The sequence below is a fragment of the Trichomonas vaginalis genome, chromosome VI (assembly GCF_026262505.1).
Source record: "Trichomonas vaginalis G3 chromosome VI, whole genome shotgun sequence".
In the NCBI taxonomy this organism is placed as follows: Eukaryota; Parabasalia; order Trichomonadida; family Trichomonadidae; genus Trichomonas; species Trichomonas vaginalis.
The window spans coordinates 17,090,098-17,105,222 of record NC_067208.1 but is presented as its reverse complement, the minus strand read 5'-3'; the positions used below and the strand labels follow the sequence as shown (position 1 = coordinate 17,105,222).

Genomic DNA, 15,125 nt, shown 5'->3' with positions numbered 1-15,125 from the left:
ACCTTGGTGAGACTGCTCTTTGCCATGTGCAGCTCGTAAGAAATATTCAATAGGTGCTCCATAATCGTTTGGTAAAGTTTGTTTCATAGATGGTGAAGGTTCACGAGAGCTTGATGAAGAACTCATTTATAAACTTTAAAAATAAACGTTCATCCTTTATTCCTCACTGTCGTCCGTAGCTAAGTTATAGTCATCTAATCTTATTATTGGGATTCCATTAGCACGCACCTGAATGGCAAAGCAACAATCCCTCATAAATCCAATAAGTGGCTTTGGTACATTTTCAGTTGCTAGTTCAATAGGTCCTTTAACAGACAATTTGTATGTTATTGGAGCAGTAGATGTTTGACCTTGCTGGAAGCAAAAGTCCACTTCTGTTGGAAAACCACATAAGAAATGTGTGTTGTCATAGCTATCCCATTTATGTTCCACACTACCATCAGCCACCAATGACCTCATAACATCTTCATTAAATCCTATCATATCATTGTTTGTATTGCAAGCGTTCAAACCATTTCATAAAATACAGGTCCATATGATTTTTCAGGTTCTGCAGGCATATTTCCATAAGCTCCCATGGAAAGCTGAAGATATTTAAACTTAGGGTTCTCAAAATTAACATAATAGTTGTCTTTCTTTCTAAATAGTGCCCAAATACTTTTAACATTAATAGGCGTATAAGCTGCTGTAAATGTTGCACTTGAACTATCTGTATTCTTTGAGAATGAACCGTCCATAGGAATCCAATCCATAACTTTAACAGGAAAACATAAAGCCTCGTTTGTATAATGTTCTACAAGTTCTGTATAAATGTTAGGGTCTAAAGAGAATGACTTTGGATGAATGAAACATTCATTAAAATCCATCTTTGTTCGAAATAGTTGCTGGGTTACAGTTGTAATAGTAACTGTTCCACTAGCTTCTACTGCCTTCGTTATCATAGTGAATGGTTCATTCCATGGAACAAATTTATTTGTCGGTGGATTTGAATCTGAAGCAAATGCAACTTTAAGAGTTGGATTGAAAGCAATGATATCATTTACAGATATAGATGTGCATTGTAAGGCGTCGCTACTGAACTTTACTTTAAGCTGAATGTTTCCTGCAAAAGCTGGAATAAATCGAATAGCTTCTAATGGAAGGAATCTTCTAACAGGAATTCTTAAACGAAGCTTAAAATCAAATGATTTTCCTGCTGTAATTGGACCACTAACAATTTGTCCTGTTCTGCATGTTCCCGAATGACTCCATACATCTTCATGTCGAGTCTTTGAGAAAACATCTACTTTCTTTATTTGTTCGGTAGTTTGTGAGTTTGAAGTTATATATGCTTCTTCTCTTGCGTTGTCTTGAGAATATACGATACGACCATTTGCAAGGATTTGATATCCAGCAACTGCATAGAAAGCGTCATCGAAACCAATCCAAAATCCTGGTGGGTTTGTTTTATTGGAACCTGAACCAATTTCTTTATCTACAATAAATTGACCTTCCATTTTATACGTAATGAATGTATTGTAAAGGTCCAACATATTTTCACCAGGAGGTGAGAGATTGAATGTTACCCATGTATTATCTTTAAACAGTTCCAGGTTGTGATGGAATCTTTGCGTCAGAATATTTTCTATTAGTGTCACCAATTTGAACTGTATTGTCTATGATATCGAAATATGAGCGAATCTGATGAATATGCTCTGCTGGAGTAAATTCGTTTAGCTGTTCGTTCTGCATGTATTTACTTCAGATAAAAATATCTATTTACTTCATTATTCTCACTCTTCTTCTTGGCATTCGTGGTGGAAGTTGTTTCTTGACATTTTCAATGAAATGTACATTCTCTTTTGTCTCAACTTCTTTCACTGGCGGGTCAGGATTCTTTGACTCGGTTTGTTTTCAATGAAATTCACGAACTTTGCAATAAGCTCTTGGTTCGTTATTGAAAATACATCTGGTTTTTTTTTCTTCTGGTTCTATTGACTTTTCAGTTTGAACAGAAGGTTTTATATGGGCTTCGCCCTCGGTGCCATGCACCTTAATACTGTCGCTCTCTGCATTTGCTAATGGAACCTTTCTTTTTCTTACGTATATTTTACCATCTTTACTCTGACTTACGTATAGAAAGGATGTTGTATTCCTCTTGCGTCATTTAATATAATAGACTCTCGCTCTGATTTTGACAAGCTCATTTTACATCGGTTAAAGTTTTAATTTTATTTTTATCTGCAGTCAAATGACTCAGACAAGTCATATGGACAAGACCCAAGGGGTCATAGATGTTGAAGCATTGAAGAAAGAAATTCGCGAGCAAATTTTATCCGAACTGAAGGAACAAAAACAAGAACAAAAGCCAGAGAGACCAAAGAGAAAACTTAGTGAAAAACAACTTGCTGCATTAGCTGCTGGAAGACAAAAGAACCCACGTTTGCTGGCGAAGAAAGCTAGAGAAGAAGCTGAAGCAAAAGCTAAAGAAGCTGAAGCAAAGAAAGAGTAAATGGTTTATTTTTATTCGAACTAAATGTATAGACAATACCTTTATCTGTTGCGTTCAGTAGTGAAAACCCTGACGTCAAAATAAAGGGGAACAGAGTAACGTTTAAGTTTCCAACAGACTGGATTGTGAACATAAAATGAAGAGAAGTACATTGGCATAACATCTATGTATATACACGTGCTTTCAGAAAGGTTGACTTTATACTTCAAGTCGAGATAGAAAATGACGAACAGTCTTTAAGCGCCCAAAACATTCACATATACAAATACTTTAAAGACGATACAACATTGCAACAATGTATGATTTCATTTAATGAGATGTTCGAGAAAAAGTTCAACATTGAAGTACAAACTTTACAGCCTTTACGTGAGTTTCTTGCACAACTGAAAGAAGAAGGTAGTCAGCCACAACTTATAGACTTTCATTATGAATTTAATGAAAATGAAGATGGAACACATGACTGTCAGTTTGTTGTATTCTCACCATTCAATGAAGTCGCTAAAGAGAAAGAAAATGCATTACGTATAAGATTTCAAATCTCTGAACCAAGTGATGATTTCAAGAATGTTTTCAATTATGATGCAATGCTTCCGAGGAAAAATGAATTTTCAAAGATTATAACACCTGGCATTTGGGATAGAAAGCAAGCTATATTATATTCAAACTTAAGTAAGGGAGTTGAAAATGAGTTCATTGGTCATACAAGAACTTCACCACTTCCTAACCATAAATACTATAAATTAACTGGCTTCAATCGTGAGTTTTGGATAGACATGTTCTCCACTCATGACCATAACTGCCCAGTGTTCTTACCTCCAGACCATAAGGACTGTCTCTACATTGAAGCACAACTCTTAAACTCTACCATCGCAGTATTGTAAATGACCACATGGGCTTCGCCCTTGCCGCTAGCGGCTTATTTTTATCATGAATGGTCTCACTGCTGACAAAAATAAATGACCTCAGAACTTCAACTTACGAATAAAGCTTGTTTTAGTCGTTATTGAGAAGTTAAACTTTTCCTCAAATGCAGGTGTAGCAGACTTACATAAGTCAAATCCAATCTCTTGGCCGTCATAAAGTGCTTTGTAAAGTTTCATTAAACTGAACTCAGAGTCTTTGTCATATGTTCCAACAGGTATGTGAATGTTCTTATCTTCATTGTAATAGCATTGTATAGCTTCAGGAAACATTTCATTTGCTGTTAAAGCAAGGACGTCTTGTTTGACACCTTTGCAACGTGCATGGAATGCAACTTCATTTAAATCGTTAGTGAGTAAGTCTATGTAGGTCTTCTTTCCACAAAATATTGACTTGTATGCTAAACTTTGTTTTCCAGGTGTTATTTCTGCGAAGTCAGAATGAAATTGACCAAGGTTCTTTCCTATAAGTTCTCTACCGTATTCTTTTAAACTCTGCTGCAAGCTTTGGTATGTCTTCATTGAAAATATGCATGCTATCACAGTCCTGGTAGAAGATTTGAAGTCCCATATCTTCAGCAGTACAGAATACTTCACACATTATTCTCTTCGACATAGACAGAATGTTAACACCAAGTGGACAGAAGTTAAAGTGTCTGCAAATGCTTTTCGTTAGCTTGAAAATAGTTTTTTCTGAACCATCCAAACCTTCGAACTTCACTATATGGTTGTAGTTTCTGATGGCATATCTTATAGCATCTTTGTCATTTACTATGGTTATTTTTGACTCAATAGGAGATAGAATAGTTTTGCCATAAATACTGTTCAGAATGAGCTTTATATTTTCTTGCAAAGGATTTCCTTCTTTCTTATACTTTAACTTAACTCAAACAACTTCTTTACTTCATCTCTTATTCTAATATCTCTGTTTCCATCGTAATAGTATCCTTGCAACACTTCACATTTGACACCTTGATATTTTATGAGGTCTTGTAATGTTATATGGTCAACATACATTAAACAGCAAGTGTTTGAACTTCTGGGAACGTTAAGTTCTGGATTTAGTTCAGGGTCACAAACTATTAAAGGAAAGTGTCTATGTATTCCAATCTCTGTTATCTTAATGAGAACAAAGAAGCCAGACATAAACTTTTCACCAATGGGTTCCTTTTGGTCGTCATCGAATAAATGTCTCATGAGATACTCTGTGCTTAACATTTCTTTCTTCATAACCTTTGGAATATTTCTAAAGTATAAAGTCTTGCTATAGCTGATGGATATAATGAAACAGCGTCGAAATCAGCAATGAGTTTCTCTTTACTCTTTTGTTTCATGTTATCTGACAACATACATCTTCCACCTTGAATACAGGCGTGAAATAAATTCTCTTGGTTTATTTGAGAGGTCATATAAATTTCCATTCGGGAAGTACACTCTGTTCTCAAATAATTGTTAGCAATTGAACAAATACTAACGTAGTCATAAACGTTTAAATCAAATTCTTTCAATATGTCATTGCGGAACTTAACAAAACCTTCTCTTAAAATTCTTACATCTTGTTTGCAATAAAATGTGCTATACTTTTCTAAGTCGAAGTGGTTTTCATCTATTCTGCAACCTTTGATGGAATCTATGTTTTTCATGAATGTATCGCATCCGGATAAACTTACATGCTTCAGAAATGACACCAGTTCTGTTGTCATTTGCTAACAAAACACTGCTGTAGTAGTTGTATGGAAATACTTCTTTCGGTCCTGTTTGTAAGTTAAACATAGCAGGAAATAGTTTAAGCTTCTTATTTATAACACTGTAAGAGTCTTTTATAATAATTGCCCTTCCTTTATATAAGCCAGTTATTTGCATTGTTCGTGAACCTTTAATGATGGGAGTTCTTTTCACTTCTGTCATGTGTCTTAAGATGAAGTTTATATCATAACTGAGGTTATGGAAATATATTAAACTCTTGTCAGGAAGTCGCTCCAAAAATTCTGTTGCACAGTTCTGACCCCAAATGCTTTCACTCACTGAATCATCTTCACTGTCGTACATATGTTAAAAGCTTTATGAAAGCCATCGGTACTGCACTCAAAGTCAGCAAAGAAACGTGCTCAGGAATGAACTTACATTTAGCTTTATTTACTTCTTTTGACTCGGCTTTCTTCTTCAGTTGTACACAATACTTTGGAGCATATGTCAAATCTTTAAATGGTGCAAGGTTCTGTTTATATAAGTCAGTCGTATATGTGAAAAGTTCTCCATAAGAAATAGGTTCGAAATATTTGCACTCCCACAATGTTTTCATAACATCCCATAACGGTGTTGTTCTATCATAACGAACTACATATTTGTTCTCTCTCTTTGTATAAATCTTCATCTGTTTCTCAATGTTCATTCCACCACACTCCTTCAAGATTTCTTTGTAATTTCTGACGAAATATGTTGTCATTGGTAATCTTTCATTTAGCATGTAGTGGTCTTCAACAAGAAGTAAGTCAATAGTTCGAATAGTTTTACATTCTTTTGGTATGTATCTCTTTATTTCATTATGTCTTGAGTCATTGAAGTAACCAATGGTAACATTAAATGCTATACCTGTTGCGTCAGAAATTTCTTGTACTTTACTTTGAGGAAAGTCTCTAACACGAATGACTTCTCTCATGTGGTCAATAGTTTCTTCATTTACTCCAGCCTGAATGCAAGCATAAACGAAACAATTGTCTTCTGTCATAAGTGCTGCAGTTCTTTTGTTCAATTCATTGAAGATTTGGTAGCGCTCAAGATTTATAGGTAATGTGCAAAGATACTTCCAGAACTGACCGCTTCTCTCTTCTTATAAAACTTCTTTTCACCATTATCTTTCCAAAAGCTTTCTATAAGTGCTGGGTTTCCTGTTTGCTTAAGAGCTTCCAAAATGGCTTTCTGGTCATTTGTCAGTGTGCTTTCATCTCTATATAGTCTCTTTTTTGGTTTGCCTTTCTTTACATCTGACATCGTTAAGCCTTCATATTCTGTTAAATCATACATCTTTATTTCAGTAAGATTCTTTATGTTTGTCAAGAAGAAGTCATAGTGCATTTCAACAATACCTGCAGCATTTGCTTCTATCTCTGATATAAAGTTCTCCTTCAAGAGCTGATGTAGTAATGTTCCAATATTATTGAGGTTTAACGTAGAACATTCATACTTTCCACCAAGTTTATAACATACCATCCATCTCTGTTGTGAGTTTATTTTAATTTTCTCTAAGAGTCTCATGAAAACCTTACCGAAATGTTTGTGTAAGTAGTCTCTGTTTGGTTCATCTAAAGCTTCGATGTTAAAGTCAATGAGTCTATTGCCTGACTTCACATTTCTCTTCCTATTCTCTTCATCTTTCTTTAACCATCTCTCATCTTCTTTTGGTTTGTCGTCAATGGAACGAATGACATCGTTAGCTTTGCGAACTTGTTCTATAGCACTTTTAAACATCTCTCTTCTCTGTTGTTTCAGTGTGTCGTCTCTCTTCGTGTTTTACCAACGTTTGCATTTGTTATGTCAAACATTTCTCTTCTTACTTCATGTGGTACTGAACGTCTATATGATATAAGTCAATAGCAATGTCATTTAAAGGAAAAGTTCTTGCATGGACTTCGTCCTCGCCGCGTTGCGGCTTTATGAACTCATGAATTCTATCATAAGTTATTTCACCATTGTAGTCTTTAATGAAGTCAGCGAGTGCTTTTTTGTTTGTTGCGTAATGCTTTGCAACATCTATGTTAGCTTCTGTAAGAAGTTGTTTTATTTCCGAGTGTTCTAACTTAGACAACTTCCGATACATCTTTAGTAGGAAATAAAAATATTTTTTGAAAAAATTAGATTAGATTTTTAAGTTATTTTTCAAAATAATTTAATATTTTTATTTTAATGAAACACATGCAAGATTGCAAGTTCTTTTCATACAATGCTCTCGCTACTGCCATCAAGAATGAGTTCAATAATGCTTCAAATGTTAATGTTATCTTTAACAAGAAGTTTGTGAAAGAATCTAAGTTTGGTCAGTATGTCAGACCATTAGCTATCGTCATTGACCGCAAACGTTATACTTCACAAGAGTTAGCAGTAGTTTGAAACAAAAGAGTTTCTTCGTGAATGTCAAAGATACTCAATATACTGTTATAAAGAACTCTAACATTGACTTCTTCAGTATTGTTTTAGATTTATCGCAGCAGAAAGAATATAAGAAAGGTGAAACAAATGTGAAATATTATCCTTCATCTCTGAAGACAATAACGAACAAAGATGTTATATACAGAATTCTTACCAAAGGTTGAAGAAGCTTCTATTGACATTGACGAAGGAAGTGAAATGGTTGAAGAAATAGACCCTGAAGCTATTTAAGCAAAAATATATTTTTGGTTAGTCTTCATATCGATATTTTACAACAATTCCCCAATGTATAAACTTTTCATACGCTTTTTCATAAGCTTTATATACCTTCAGAAATTTTGCATAATCTTTAGAAGCATTTAGATATTGTTTAAATGCTTTGTATGTCTTCAGAAATTTTGCATAATCTTTTACATGTTGTTCGTTCTCTTCTTCTGTCATGAGTTCCGAATATTCTAAATTCATGTTCTTTCATATGAGATAAAATTTTATAAAAAAATAAAAATTAGCTTAGATTTTTTTTTCTTCCTCTTTGAAGTTATCGAAATATTCTGTTATTTTTTCCTTCAGTAATGTTAAGTCTTCTTTGAATGTAAGTATTGTGCAACCTTTGATGTCATAGTGTGTTTGAGGAAGAGTATTTTTGACAATTTCCTTTATTTGCTCATTCGGTGTCATTGAAATCGGTAAGTTTTCACGATAGAACCAGTTTCTGTCAGATTTATATATCTTAGCTAAGTCATAAAAGCTCTTGTTGTTTCTTCTCACTAAATGCAACATAACCATATCTCTGTCTTCTTCTTTCTCCAACTCTTCAGTATATATCATATACTTATAACTCTTTTCCTTTCCTTTTGGTACTGAACGCGGTATTCTTTTCTGTATGCTTTTGTCTTTGGATTCAATGACTTCATCTTTTGCTTGAAGTCTCTTTTCCATCTCTCCACGTTCTGCTTTATATAGTTCATCTAACATCATGAAAATATAACAAGCATAACGAGGTGAAGCCCACATTGCTACAGCGTTTACTAAAAGTCTATGAACATAATAACCTTTCAAACCAGGAGCCAAATTCTTGCGATTTTCGTACGGAATCTCTTCTCTCGGTTTTCCGAGGGAAGCAATCATATGAGGAAATTCTTCTAAAAGTTTTTTTGTCTGTTGGTTTTCAAACCAATGATATGATTGCTTTGTAGAACGAAGAGCATTCATTATACTTTGCATTTGGTACATATCGTCTTTGACCGAACGAATGAGACGTAACTGTTTGTTATACTGTATGTATTCATATTCTTCATTTATGGCTTCATGAACGATAGCAGTTGTTGTGTTCTCTGATGTTGACATTACTGTCTTTACATACAAAATAAAAAATAAATAAAAATTAAAACTAACTTTATTTTTTCTGTCTTAATGAAATTCATTATTTCTGTGCTGAATTCAATAAAAATATATTTTAGGGTAGATGGTTAGATCTAACCCGATATCTAACCTCATTTCTACCCCAGTTATTTTATAAACGTTTCACATGGTAAACGTTATTTTTGGAATTTTGTGAAAACTCAACGGTTTGACACATGCCCTAAAATTATTTTACTCAGAATTTTGTTGCTGAATTCAATAAAAATATATTTTAGGGTAGATGGTTAGATCTAACCCGATATCTAACCTCATTTCTACCCCAGTTATTTTATAAACGTTTCACATGGTATACGTTATGAATTCGTGAAATTTTAAATATTTTTGTAGCTTCTATTTCTTCAGTTAATATATCAAAAATTTTAACAATGCCGAAGGTTTCTTTATACTTCTTCTTGACATCAGATAAAAGGAAATCATCGGCTGTGGGATAGTTTTTATTCAGAAATTCTAACATGTTCATTTTATTTTCTGCTGGTTTTTCTGCCTCCCTCTTTAAGTCAGCATAGTCGTTTCGCATACGTTCTATCTCTTTGACGGAGTAGTTATATTTCCTCATTGCTGCTTTACATTTAGAACATTGCGGATTCATTTTTGCGTTATATTCTGAAACCTTACCTGCTAAAATAACTAAAGCGTCAATGGTTTTCTTTAAATCTGAAGCAGTTGGTTTTATCTGTTCATGCCATACTTTACCTCTTCTATCTTTTATCTCTTATCTGCCATACACATTTTGCAACTAATGAAACAAAGTTGTCGTATGTCTTAAACTCCCCGATTTATAAATATCTGAAATGTTCTTATATACCATGTCGCAATCTTTGTCCATAACTTTATGGTTGCAATGATATCCTAGAAACTCATAGTTTACTTTACGTATGAACTTCTTTATTTCTACTGAGTCAGTTGGTTTCACTTCTATTTCATCGAATTCATGAATAGTGAGTTTTTGTTGTTGGATTTCAGGCAATTTGGGTAAATGGTCAATAATGTCCTGCATGTCATAAAGATATTCTTCATTTTCTTCATCCTGTGCGGTACAATCTAAATTACTTGTTAAAAGTTCTTGCTTTATTCTTTGTATTTCTGTTTCGAAAGTAAATTAAGAAGGAATGAAGCTTTTCATCTCTACTAACATAGATGTTGGATTCATGACTAACGAGTTTGGTGCTGTTGTTTGAATTGTTGTTGTGCCGATTGTTGAAATCATATCTTTTATACAAAATAAAAAAATAAATAAAAATAAAACTAACTTTATTTTTTCTATCTTAAGGAAATTCATGAAAATTCATGAGGGTAGAAATCGGGTTAGATATCGGGTTAGATCTACCCATCTACCCTAAACATTATTTTTGCTGAATTCAGCAACAAAATGAACGAGGTCAGGATGTATTTAAATACCTTTGAATTCATTTATAACGCCCTTAGTAAGCTCATAAAATGCTTGTTTTGAGGTCGAGCCACTTTTGGCTTGACCGTATTCTTTCAATCAAAACTCAAGAATTTCCTGCATGAAATTTTGTATAAAAAGCAACAGTCCGAATTCCGGCGGTTGCTATATTCTTCACAAAAATGCCTTATAATACTCTTCCCAGGACTTATTTTCCAACAACTTTCTAAAGTCTTTCCTAAACTGCTGACACATATTTGTTGCATTAATGTAACCATCCATGTCTCTACGTAAGACTTCAATACCGTTATAAGTGCCTTTTGTGAATGTTTCGCCATTAGATTTGTTCGTGAATGTTTTTGCTTCGACTGACATTTCTGTTCTTACATACCAAATAAAAAAATAAATAAAAATAAAACTAACTTTATTTTTTCTATCTTAAGGAAATTCATGGAAATTCATGAGGGTAGAAATGAGGGTAGAAATGAGGTTAGATATACCCATCTACCCTAAAAATTATTTTTGTTCATGGGCTATGCCCCGCCGCTTTGCGTCTTAATGTTAAAATAAATGGTACCATTAATGATATCATGACTGTTCTCGTTCATGTCTGATTTACATCTAATGAAAAAGTTTAGAAGAATTTTCTTATTCTTTCTGGCATGTTTTTATCTTTCCAGTACTCCCGCTCTAATGGTCCCAGATGAGTTGGTTTAGATTCTCTCAAGTTCTTAGATGGTATAACATCTTCAACGCCTCCTTCATATCTTACTTTATAAGTGTCATCGTTTATGTTATAGCCAAGTATTTCAATAACCACTCCTCGCTTTGCTTCGTCAATGGTTTCAGCAAGTTTGCCATTACTACTTTCGACTAATTTATGTCGAGGGTAAAATGCTATGGAGTCGTCAGCAGCTTTTATAAGATATCCATTACCTTGCGTAGAGTCTACGATATAATAATTTCGACTTAACCTTAAATGTTTCTTTGCCAACGGTTTGTCGTCAAGAACTACACGAACTTTTGTACCAGGAATGAGGGTAAATTGTGTTGAATTTCTGATATTTAGTGTTTGACTTCGTTTCTTTTGTATATACTTTTCTTCTTGTTGTTGTGTCATTGAATTTGGTGTATGTCCTGTTGTAGAATGTGTTGAGGAATTATATACTTCGAGAAAATGTTTCATTGTTTCTTCGGTAAAGTCTCGCTCTTGGTTTAAATCTCTGAGCGTTCTTATGAAGCGGTTTATGATGCCGAGTATGTTATGGTTATGGTCTTCAGTAGTGTAGTGAGTTATGTTATGCTTAATGAGAAATTCTGTGATTTCATTGCTGAGGTATGCACTGTCTTGGTCTGATGTTAAAGTACTTGGGTTATGTTCTGCTACAAACTTTTGTAAAACTCTTAACACTTCACGAGTTCCTTTATTTTTCATTATATACGCAAAAGCTTTGAGAGTGTTAACATTTATGAAGATGAGGAATGGTTTATGTCCTCCTTTTCTGCTTTGAATGAGAGTGTCAAATTGGTATGCGTCAGGAGTGTTGGAGTAAATTGGTAAAAAGTAGTCGTAAGGGTTTATTTTTGTTTGATGTACAACATTTTTGTCAAAGAACCTTTTCACTTCAGCTCTGTTAGTAAATCCCCAACTCTTTGCAGCTTCATTGAACTTCTTAAATGACCTCCATGGATGTTGTTCGAATACTTCTTTCAAGCTCATTTATGTAAAGTTAAAGATTTTATTCAAGGCTCAAGCGCGTTCATTGAACGCGGTACCATGCGAATATAGTCACAAATGGTGGCATATAATCTGCACCCGAGCCTGTTGGATTTGTTGTGAAAGTATGGACATGATTTCCTCCTGGTTCAGTTGGTCGAAAAGTCTTTTTGCTGAATTGTTATAAGATGGAGATAAAACGTCATTGCAGCTTTATAGTCTGAGTTGTATAATGGGTGGTCTCTTAATGAGTGGCTATGGTCGCCAGAAAAGTTTGTAGTTCCTGTATGAGTGTGCGCAGGTAAGTTGCTTCAGTAATTTTCTTCGAACCTCCTGTTTGCTTTGAAGAGTTAGCACAGTATAAGAATTTGTCTACAATCTGCTGCCACGTACCAAAACCTAAAACACTTGCTGGATTTGTTGAGTTCATTGACGTATAAATAGAGCCTATAGGATATAATGTTTGAAGTATTTCAGTCTTTAATGTTTGAAGCTCTGTTTTGTCTGCTTTCTTATCATATAAATCTTGAGCAGTGAATTTAACATTATTTTCATCATCCATGACATAAACATTTTTACAGCTAATTTCTTTCTTCGTTGTTATGTTTTCATTCGATGTTAAACCTTGTGGAAAGTTAGGAGGTTTATAATATAATGCATCCCCACCAGTTCCGCCAACCGTTCCTTCAATACTTTCTATAGCAACAGTTGAGAAGGAGTTATGTGTATTTCTTTATCTGCTTTTTTATCTAACATTGCTGGTAGTTCATGTGTTTTCAAAGTTTCTGGCATGACCTTCAATGTTCATACATTTGTTATTTAAGGAGTTTAGTGTATCTTTTACGCTTGTAACTTGGATTCTCTAAAGGTGCACTTGAACCAAGGGTATAGTTCAATATTATGTCGTCTGCTCTAACAGTAGTGAAGGATTCATGTGTATGGTTCTTGTCAGCTTTACTATTTAATGTAGCTTGAAGTTCATTTATATCGGAGATATTGTGTTTATGAGATTTCAAAACTTTGTTCGTTGCGTCAAGTTCATCTTTGTCAGCTTTACTTTTAATAGCATCTTCAAAAGTTATTTTTGCCTTAACTCTCAATGTAAATCTTGGTTCAACTAATACACCGTTAACAAAGATATACGAAGCATATATTTCATTGTTATAACCAAATGCTTCTGGTGCTTTACCTGTGTCATACTGTACAGTACAGTGTATGTCATAACCTTTAGCACGAATGTATTTATATCTTCTTTCATTAACATCTTCAGTGCTTATTTGTTCATCCTGTATTAAATATCCGTGGTAGTCCGTTATAATCTGTTCATCTGAACTTATATAATGAACATGGTTTTTATCTGCTTTTTCGGCTAATTTCTCTTCTATCTCATTTATTTCAAGTTCATGCCTACCACCACCTCCTCAGAAGTATTTTTTCTTCAGCTCTTGAAGAACATCCACTTCACCATCTTCGGTGTCAATAATGAGACTTTGTGTTAAAACTTTTCCTGTCTTAATGAATGTTTGTAAAACTTCTTCTTCACCGTGTTCGGGGTCATGGTCGTCATCATATCTTGTGAAATCAGAGATGTTGTCATACATTAAGCATATCTGTCTCAAAAGTTCTGCTATTTGAAACTGGAACGAAAGATATACAGAACTTTCATCATCTCCTAAAGTCAAGTCTGCTTTCTTAAGTATTTCTTGAATGTATGCAATGAGAACAGAGTACCTTGGAAAATATTCGAACAATATTTCATTAGCTGTTGGTTTTGGTGGTTCTTCTGGAGTTTCTGTTGTTTCAGTTCCTTCTGTAGGTTCTGTTGGAGTTTCTGCATCTCTTGACTTCAATGCTCTTGCTGTCAAAGACCTAAATGTTAGAGCACCAGGTTTTACAAAGGACTTTATAAATGCTTTAATAGTTCCTGGTAAGTTATTGTTAGCATTAAGTAAGTTCCTTATGCTTCCATCATGTACGTCCATAGCACTATGGAAAAAAATCTATACTTTTCTTGTAGTCAGCAATAGACTGACTGTGATTTTTTAAAGATTTGTCAATGCCTTTAAGCCAATCTTCATGCATGTCTGATACTGAGCCAAGAATATCATTTGCTTCCTTTAGTGTATTTTGTGCTTCTCGTAAAGTATCCAATCCCGTACGTGCATTGTTTGCTATACGTCTTACAGTATCTATTTGACTCCTTGTTTCTTGCATCCAACCAGATAAAGTTTTAATAGTATCCGAACCATTTGAAATGAAGTTCAAAGCATTTTTAACGCCGTCTAAAGCTTCTTCACCAAGTACTGCCCATATCTTTCCGATTTGGTATTGAAGAACTCCATATGAAGCACTTGCTTTCAGAGTTGTTGACTTCAATACTATCGCAACTTTTGTCATAACAGATGAAACAGATTTCATAGAGATTGAAATAGATGACAAAAGAAGTGTTATAACATTTCCTAACAGAGCTGGGTATAGAATAGATAAAATTGCTGGAGTCATAGATACTCTCATAGATGAAGAAACTATTGACAACATAGATGTCGAACTCTCTTCTGAGGGAACATTGAAGTTCAGCAGCGAGAAAGAGTTTAAGATACCAAGAATGAGTCATAGAGTACAACTTCTTTTAGGTGCATACCATATGACATTTCCTTTGAAAAGTGTTGACAAAACGATTGAGATGAAATCTGTTCCATATGTATGTTATGGCAACTGTTTGTACATTGAGTCAAAAATAGCTAATGTCACAGGTATTTCAGGAGTTAATAGTAAAGGTTCAGTAGAATATAAGTCTTTCTGTTATGCAGTCAATTCAATGTTCATTCCAAATGTTCCTGTCATAGCAACTCATTTAGGTAAATGGGTTCGCATTAGTCCTCATAATTTGAAAGACATGCAATTCAGACTTGTTGACTTTCAAGGAGAGCCTGTAGAACTGAAGGCACCAGTGCGAATGACTGTTGAAGTTGACTTTTTAGATAATATTAAATGCAACAGCTTACAAGAGAACTCAGAGCTAAAAATATAAAGTATGAATGT

At 34.2% G+C, this 15,125-nt stretch overlaps 6 protein-coding genes and 4 pseudogenes across 10 annotated transcripts, besides 1 other annotated feature; 3 read left to right on the top strand and 7 right to left on the bottom strand.

Annotated features, from left to right (window-relative positions):
* Window positions 1–15,125: part of a mobile genetic element that runs on past both edges of the window.
* Window positions 2,231–2,491, top strand: TVAGG3_0880570 (uncharacterized protein; the record flags this gene model as incomplete). The annotated part of the gene is made up of 1 exon (XM_051250407.1): window positions 2,231–2,491. The coding sequence occupies one exon, from the start codon at window positions 2,231–2,233 to the stop codon at window positions 2,489–2,491; it is 261 nt and encodes an 86-aa protein (XP_051085882.1).
* TVAGG3_0880560 (organellar and viral DNA polymerase type B) lies at window positions 3,454–3,894 on the bottom strand (the record flags this gene model as incomplete). The annotated part of the gene is made up of 1 exon (XM_051250406.1): window positions 3,454–3,894. A coding segment is annotated over one exon (441 nt), but the record flags the coding sequence as incomplete, so codon positions are not given.
* TVAGG3_0880550 lies at window positions 6,216–7,228 on the bottom strand (annotated as a pseudogene). Its single transcript has one exon. A coding segment is annotated over exon 1 (1,013 nt).
* On the top strand, window positions 7,315–7,788 carry TVAGG3_0880540 (annotated as a pseudogene). Its single transcript has one exon. A coding segment is annotated over exon 1 (474 nt).
* Window positions 8,206–8,769, bottom strand: TVAGG3_0880530 (KilA, N-terminal/APSES-type HTH, DNA-binding family; the record flags this gene model as incomplete). The annotated part of the gene is made up of 1 exon (XM_051250405.1): window positions 8,206–8,769. A coding segment is annotated over one exon (564 nt), but the record flags the coding sequence as incomplete, so codon positions are not given.
* On the bottom strand, window positions 11,013–12,086 carry TVAGG3_0880520 (integrase core domain containing protein family; the record flags this gene model as incomplete). Its single annotated transcript, XM_051250404.1, has 1 exon — window positions 11,013–12,086. A coding segment is annotated over one exon (1,074 nt), but the record flags the coding sequence as incomplete, so codon positions are not given.
* TVAGG3_0880510 lies at window positions 12,127–12,645 on the bottom strand (annotated as a pseudogene). Its single transcript has one exon. A coding segment is annotated over exon 1 (519 nt).
* TVAGG3_0880500 lies at window positions 12,879–14,065 on the bottom strand (annotated as a pseudogene). The gene has a single exon. A coding segment is annotated over exon 1 (1,187 nt).
* TVAGG3_0880490 (organellar and viral DNA polymerase type B) lies at window positions 14,070–14,597 on the bottom strand (the record flags this gene model as incomplete). The annotated part of the gene is made up of 1 exon (XM_051250403.1): window positions 14,070–14,597. One exon carries the CDS (start codon window positions 14,595–14,597, stop codon window positions 14,070–14,072), a length of 528 nt encoding a protein of 175 aa, XP_051085878.1.
* Window positions 14,689–15,114, top strand: TVAGG3_0880480 (uncharacterized protein; the record flags this gene model as incomplete). Its single annotated transcript, XM_051250402.1, has 1 exon — window positions 14,689–15,114. The coding sequence occupies one exon, from the start codon at window positions 14,689–14,691 to the stop codon at window positions 15,112–15,114; it is 426 nt and encodes a 141-aa protein (XP_051085877.1).